The 8,081-nt window shown below is 37.8% G+C and overlaps 1 protein-coding gene across 1 annotated transcript; it reads right to left on the bottom strand.

Moving 5' to 3' along the window:
• Window positions 1-2,483: 2,483 nt before the first annotated feature.
• Window positions 2,484-5,343, bottom strand: LOC141617106 (uncharacterized). Its single transcript, XM_074434282.1, has 5 exons — window positions 4,870-5,343; window positions 4,486-4,624; window positions 3,927-4,377; window positions 3,077-3,409; window positions 2,484-2,493 (listed from the first exon to the last, which is right to left on the bottom strand). Exons 1-5 carry the CDS (start codon window positions 5,341-5,343, stop codon window positions 2,484-2,486), a joined length of 1,407 nt encoding a protein of 468 aa, XP_074290383.1.
• Window positions 5,344-8,081: the final 2,738 nt, after the last annotated feature.

Raw genomic sequence — 8,081 nt, 5'->3', positions numbered from 1 at the left:
CGCGGCGTTTGATCGACAGTTTGTGTACAACTTTACGTCGGAAAACTTAAAACGATTTCAAAAATAAAATATTTCAAAACTTTTCAAAAGTACCTGGAGTGTTTAATGGACGACGATGGGGTCGCAATGACACTAACTAGAGTCAAAACCGACAGCGGACCCAAAACTGACTCAAAAATTCAACTCCCAACTCCAACAACGAGTCAAACCGAGTCAACCACAAAAAAACAAACCATTCAAAGCCTTCTACACAAAGATTTCCCGGATTCATGAATGGTCAAGTACCAAACATGTGATTACAAATCCTAGGATAGAACAAATCATGATTGCATTTGTGTGATAGTGACAGGACAACTCGAAGACCCGCGACGTGGCTCGCGCCTCTTTGAGCAGCCCAGATGGCCACGTCGTTCAAAACACACACAACCACTCATTTTCCTATAAATACCGCTCAAATGCCCCCATTTGAGAACTTACGCGAGTGTTCGCCCCCTCTTTTCTGCCTTAAAATTCTCGACTCGGCTTCCTAAGTCACAGTCCGACGCGTATTTACGACCTACCGATCTTAAATACTAGCCTTGCACATTGTTTGGTACCGTCATCGTGCATTAAATCACTTCATCGACCACTTCGACCACTACACCATCACAGAATCTTAATAAAAACTCTTTTTACTTACTAAAACGGTTTTAAACCGAGTCTTTTCCGACCAAACGAGTTGTTACACTTATGTCGGTTTCTTGCCATAACAAAGCATGTAAGTATGAGGGTGTAAAAATCCTTCTTTTATCATGTCTTTACTTATTTCATGACTATAACATGCTAAGTCATGCATAACACGATCCAAAACATAGGGTAGACGAGCCAAAACTAAGTTTTGGCCTGAGACAGAAGCCCCTTGTTCTGTACAAAGGGTCGCGCCTCAATGGGGTGTCCGGGTCAGACTCAACAGTGTTTGTTCTCGTCTTTCCTCATTAATCCATTTTCATATTTGTAATCCGTTTTTACCATTTCAAATATTTTCAAACCTCTTTTATTTTATTTGCTTTTACAAGTTTTTAACCATAAAACATTTTTCACCCTTGGTTCCTAATACCATGACGGTTTAATCCGTGTTTCGGTGATAATATTTGGTTAATTACATTTCAAAGGTATTTTAAAGCCTTTTATTTCATTTCTTCACATTTTGGGAGGTATTTTAAAGCCTTTCATCATTTCTTTACATTTTGTATTAGTCACCAACATAAAGTCATCCTTGGTTCTACATACCATGCCGGATTTTAACCCGGGTACGATGATGAGTACCGACTAATTATATTCAAATGAACTTAAAACAATTAGTTCATATTCATTTTCAAAACTATTCATGTCAAGCTTATAAAGTCGAACCCGACATCGAATATCATCAAAACAATGATGATTATTCAAGTCTCGTTCCTCAAATCAACACAAATACGGTCTAAACGACCCTTTCAAACCAAAACGGATTCAAATATCCATTTTTCAACACGTTTTACAAATGTCTTTCAAATGGTCAGAATGCGTCTTAAACCGTTGACTGACCCGCGCCTAAAACAGGCTATTTCTTTCCTATTTTCAAAACCAGGGGAGACCTTCTGACATCGCTATCAGGCTCACGCCTCATGTGGCCGCTTGGTGCAGGGTCAGTTCCCTTTCCAGCATTAGTCAAGGACGATCCCGACTCCGGCTAACCCGGATATAGGATGGATCAGACGACTAACTTGGTCATTAAAAAATCGTATTTGCAAAATGCCTTACTAAGACAAATGGATCACGTTATGCACCATAAACCTAATTCGCTAAATAGATGTTTAATTTCCGTCTTGCATGCGAATCAATCATAAATCCAACTCGACATCTTATACTTGATACTTGGATTAAATCAACCGACTTAGAAAGCTCTCACATGTTAGGTTTAAACTATTGGATGCGCATTCATGCATTTAAACCGTTTTATCAACATTTGCATTCAACCAACCAAGATCGATCTGTAGAGGCCGCTACCGCGGGCGGGATTGGGTGTCTGATTAAAGGGCTTCCCAATACGTACCTTCACCTCTTACTCAGAAACTTTGGATAGTGGACGACCTTATCCAGGGCGTACGAGAGTCATTCTAGAGATAGGATGCTAAAGAGGGATGATTCCTTATCTTTAGTACCTATGACAAACACTGCTTTGTGCTTCATTTTACCGAGGTATAAAGTGGATTCGAACGGGTTCCAAGCATCCCACAAATGCTTGGTGGCGACTCCGAACATCTCTAATCGTTTCGAGACCCTTACCGAGACGAAACCGACCGATGTAAAACGATCCGGTCGAAAGCATCTTTACGCCGCCGAGCGTGGCTTTCAAAAGACCGCTACCATTGTCCACAGATCGGCTGGGCATAAGCAGGTGGCTACGTCCACATGCTAGCAACACTTTCAATGTACCATAGATATTAGAGTCTATAGAGATGCATTTATAGAAGTCTGAATACAAAAAAATCCACCAGAGCGATGTGAAGTACCCGATGCTATCTCATGGGGGTGCCAGAGCAATTGTGGTCCCAGGAAGCTTACATACCACACAACTCCAACAGTAGTTTTAAAGTTTAAAGAAATAAAAGAAAAGAAAATGGAACAAAATTGGTACTATGCTTACTACCGTTTTTTTTTTGGCTTTTTGGATACACTACTCTGTACACTAAACTCTACTTGTTATCAAAAGTGATACCTCTTCAGGTGAAGTATGTTCCATTGTTTGTGTATGATTTGACCGTCCATGGTCATTAATCTGTACGCCCCATGGCCAACAATGCCTTCTACCTGGTATGGTCCTTCCCATTTGTAGGCGAATTTGCCCGCCTTACGATTCTTGGTGTTTTGGAACACTTCACGGAGAACCAGGTCTCCTACCTCCAGGAGCCTGATTTTTACGTTCTTGTTGTAACTTCTGGCGACTGACTATTTGTAGGCAGCCAGACGTATTTTTGCGCTTGTTCGCAGCTCGTCTATCGTGTCTAGGCTTCTGACCATCTCTGCATTGTTCAGTTCCCCTGTCATACATCCATACCTGTGAGTTTGAACTAGAACCTCTGATGGAATTACTGGTTCCGCGCCAAACACCAAGCTGAAGGGTGTCTGGCCTGTCGCCGTCTTTGGTGTCGTCACGTCTGACCATCGCACTAGTGGCAACTCATCTGCCCACTTTCCTCCTAACTCATGTAATCTCCTTCTTAAGTTATCCATGATGATCTTATTGCCGGATTCAGCTTTTCCGTTGGACTTTGGAGTCTTGGGTGCTGACTTTTTCTGAGAGATGTTCCACCTGGTGCAGTATGCCTCCGCGTCGTTTGAGTTGAATTGTGATCGATTGTCACATTTAATTTCTGACCGGATACCAAACCTGCAGATGATATTATGTTTGATAAAAGAAATAACCTGTTTCTCTTTTACCTCTGTGAATGCTTCTGCTTCTATCCATTTGGAAAAATAGTCTATCATTGCTAGCATCCATATTCTCTTCCATGTAGCTCTAGGCAGAGGGCACACGATGTCTATTCCCCATGTCATGAATGGCCAGGGGGAAATGATGGGATGCAGGGGATCTGCTGGCTGATGGATCATTGGCACTGAGCGCTGGCAGGCGTTGCATTTTCGGGCCTATTCTGTCGAGTCTTCCCTCATTGTGGGCCAGAAGTAGCCTTGTCTGAGGGCTTTGTTTAACAGACTTATGCCTCCTGCATGGTTTTCACATTCGCCATTGTGGAGGGCATGCAATATTGTCTGTGCTTCTTGTTTATCCAGGCACTGTGAGTAGGGTCCTGCCAACGACTTTCTAAAAAGCACATCGTCAATTAGTACGAATCTGGAGGCTTTCATTTTAAAACCCCTTACCTCCTTTTTGTCATCTGGCAGCTTGCCATGCCTGAAACAATCTAGATATGGCGTCCGCCCAGTCCCAGTCATCTGTCTGGTCAGCTAACTGATCGTTTGGCTGGACAGCTGCATGGCCATCTGTGGTTGGTAGAACTGTCGCCCTATCTTGCTGATTTTCCAGTTCTCTTTTATCTGCTTCTTCTAATTTTTGGATAGATGGTTCCAGCATGTGTGCGATGGGGATGTTAGCCAACTCGGCCGGTTTGAAGGTTGCCCCCAGAGTTGCTAGGGCATCTGTCTCCACGTTCTGGTCTCTGGGGATCTGCTTGAGTTTGTAATCTCTGAATTTTTGTTTCAAATCCTTTGCCACTTTTAGATAGGCTATCATCTTTGAGTCGCTGGCTATATATTCATCATTCACGTGGTCAACTATTAGTAAGGAGTCACTGAATATTTGCAAGTTCCTGACTCCTAACTCTAGAGCTAGCTGCATTCCTAGTATTAGGGCTTCATACTCCGTTTCATTGTTAGTTGCCTTAAATTCACATCGCACTGCTTGTGCTATCAGATCTCCCTGCGGAGACCGCTGGATGAGTCCTACACCTGCCCCCATTTGGTTGGAGGCTCCGTCAATATTCATCTGCCAGATTTCTGCTTCCTTGTTCCCTTCGAGGGTTAGGATCTCCTCGTCTGCTAAATTCTGGATAGCTGGGCTGAAATCTGACACAAAATCTGCCAGTGCCTGCGACTTTACCGCTGTTCATGGATCATACCTAGTATCATATCCAGTAAGGTGTATGGACCATTTCGACATTCTGCCAGACAGCTCAGGTTTCTCATCACAGATTTTAGTGGATAATTGGTCACAACATATATGTTGTGGGATTCAAAGTAGGGGCGCAGTTTGTAAGATGCAATTACCAGTGCTAGTACTAATTTTTTAAGAGATGTGTACCTGGTCTCTGTTGGCAGCAGAGACTTGCTTACATAGTAGACTGGCTTTTGCTCCTTGTCCTGCTCTCTGACTAGAACCTCACTTACTGCTACCTCTGTGACAGCTAGGTAGAGATAAAGTGGTTCCCCCTGCTCTGGCTTTGATAGTAGCGGCGGGGTGCTGAGGTAGTGCTTCAGCTCCTTGAATGCCTGCTCATGGTCTGCAGTCCATTCGAATTTCTGGCTCTTTCTCAATATGTCGTAGAATAGCCTGCACTTGTCTGAAGATCTCGAGATGAATCTGCTCAAAGCTGCCACCTTTCCTGCTAGCCTTTGCACATCCTTCGGCTTTTTCGGTGACTCTAGCTGCAACATGGCCTTAATCTGCTTGGTGCTGGCCTCAATTCCCCTTTGAGTCACGATGTATCCCAAGAATTTGTCGGATGAAACTCCAAAGGTGCATTTGGGTGGGTTCAACTTCATTTTGTATTCTCTGAGGGTGCTGAATGTTTCTTCCAGATGCTGCATGTGATCCTTAGCTTTTTATGACCACCACCATATCGTCAATATATACCTCCATGGTCCTTCCTATTTGCTCTTTAAACATCCAGTTGACCAGCCTCTGATATCTGTGTTGGAATAAGTGTCCTCCGACAATAATGCGATCACAACTGGTTATCTTAATGATCACATGTTTAAATCTCATTTTAAGAATACATGTGGGATGTAATATTTTACTGTCAACTGGTCCACACATATCGGTAATGATTGGCTGACTAGAGTTTGACATTACTGTCGTGCGACGGTGGTGATCAGTTGATCCCCTTAGGTCATACCTGTAGGGAAATACTCTTAATTGATTATTTAATTAATCGTATGCCGATACGAGTTAATTAAATTGCTTAAAATTGACGGATGATTTTGTGAGTAAAGTTAACGTGTCTTTTTGTAATTCGATTGAATTAGATACGGTCTAAGTAATCAAATTGTTTTATTACTTAGATAAAATTATTGTTTACGAAACAATTGAAATTGGATAAATAATTTATTATAAATACAAGTTGTTGAAATTTATAATTTGATAAACCATTTTGGTACATGTAATTAAGAATTACTAGTTGATTTTGTATATGACATATTTTTATTAATATGTTAATTTTTAATATGTTAAAAATACATTATAGTGTTACATGTCATGTAACATGTGACACATGACAAAATTGACAAATGACAAAATAAAATGGATCCTCCATTTTATATTTATATGTGCCGAAAAAATTAGAGGGTTTTAGTGGATAATTTGTGTTGATTTATTAATAAGTGGAAACACTATGATTACTACCTCTCATAACCTTGCATGCCTATGTTTTCTTGGGTAGAAAAATTAACCCATGCATTGGGCACTCTAATCCCCTCCAACCGGTTTATACAAGAGAAAATTATAGAGTTTTTCTCTATTATTATTCATTCACACTTCAACTTATTTTTTTGCTAGTGTGTTAAAAATTATGATTTTTCCTCTCTACAATTTATGATAATTCTAGAAAATAAACTCACATTATCCTATCCTCTTGACCGAAATGTTCAAGAGCATTGTAATTTATTTTGTATCAATTTTTAAGCAAGACTTATATTATTTCTAGTACATAAATAATATTAGTTATTAAGAGATTTCTTTGGGTATATGCTTTTGGGAGAGATTCTGTACTTGAATCTATGTTCATCCATTAATTGAAAGCTCAAGAACTAACAAGAAGGAGATCTTGTTGGTGCCCTTATAATCCGAAAATCATATGGTGAGAAAACAATTTTCTCATCTTTTGTTATTAAGTTTACATGCATAAGATCTAGTTTTAATTTTATGACTAAATTAAAATGTAACATATATGAATATGTCGAAATATGAGATATAGATTTCTAACAAGCGGTATCAAGAGCTTTGGTTGTTTGCATGCAAATCGGTTATAGTTTTTCCGAGTTATACGATTAACATATAAAACTTATAAATTTGTGTTTATTATGATATATCACGAAATTTATTATGCATGTTAAAGTTTCTGATACTAAAATGTTTTAGGATATTTTGGTTTAATTTATGGATTTTATTGTTCATTTTTATATAATATTGGCATTAAAATGTGATTTTTATGATAAAAATGTCATTTTTGGACGCAAACTAGCTAAACTTCGAATTTTTCAGTAGTTTTTGGATATGTTTTCACATATAATATTTTTAGATGATCTGGAAAGTTTTAGAATTTTTGGAGTTTTTATGCTCGAAATATGGATTTTTCATGATAAAGATCGGATTTAGATGGAAAATAGGTTAATATGAGAAATATTTCGAATATGGTCATAGAAATTTAGTATGTTGTCACATGCAATTTTACAAGATGTGTGTAAAATAATAGGCTATAATGAAGTCTTCATGCATGATTTATGAATTTTTGATGAAAAATAGCATAAATAGTGACTTAATTAGTAAATAATTGCTAAAACATACTTCATGACTAAGGAAAAACGTCACATGTTGCATTTTATTATCTTTTTCAGATCTAAAATTGAAAAGTTGATGAATATAATTTTTCTCATGTTTTTATGATTATTATTGATAAATCCGATAATCCGCAACATAGTTTTTCCGATAATTTTTCGAAATTTTAACCTAAGTTTTTGAACATTATGAGTGTCATGGTATTTCATCCAGAATGTTCATAAGTTTAAATTTCAAATTTCAAATTTATTTGATTTTTTGTGATTTATTTGAAGTTTATAGCATTTTATTGTAATTTTGGGTCCATTAATGAACAATTTTAAGAAATATGAGTTAATTATAGTCAAATAGTTAGTGGAGACTAATTTTGAGTCCTAAGTTGGTTAGGGTAATTAACTTGTGCATAAATATGAATTTATGTAATTTATTGTGATTTTAAAAGGTTGAATCACGCAAATCCGTAAAAACCGTTTAATATATGATATTGGCTCCTTAAGGCGATTTAGCATAAAATTGGGCATGTTCATACATATTATAATGCTGCATTTTATTTATGATTGTCATAATTTTATTTTATGTAATTTTTGAATTATGTAATTTTAATTAGTATGGCCTTAGTTTTTAATTGGTATTACCCGAAATGTATGGGAATATCGATTCGGTTGTAATTTATTGTGATCTCGTATCACCGTTTTTTAATTTAATAGGTTTATTTTATTTTAATTACAAATGTATAATAGGAAATTATGTAATTTCTTATGTAATTTATTTA

This window comes from Silene latifolia, chromosome X, assembly GCF_048544455.1.
Source record: "Silene latifolia isolate original U9 population chromosome X, ASM4854445v1, whole genome shotgun sequence".
Taxonomy (NCBI): Eukaryota; Viridiplantae; Streptophyta; class Magnoliopsida; order Caryophyllales; family Caryophyllaceae; genus Silene; species Silene latifolia.
Note: the sequence above shows the minus strand (reverse complement) of the source record. Positions and strands in the feature narration are given on the sequence as shown.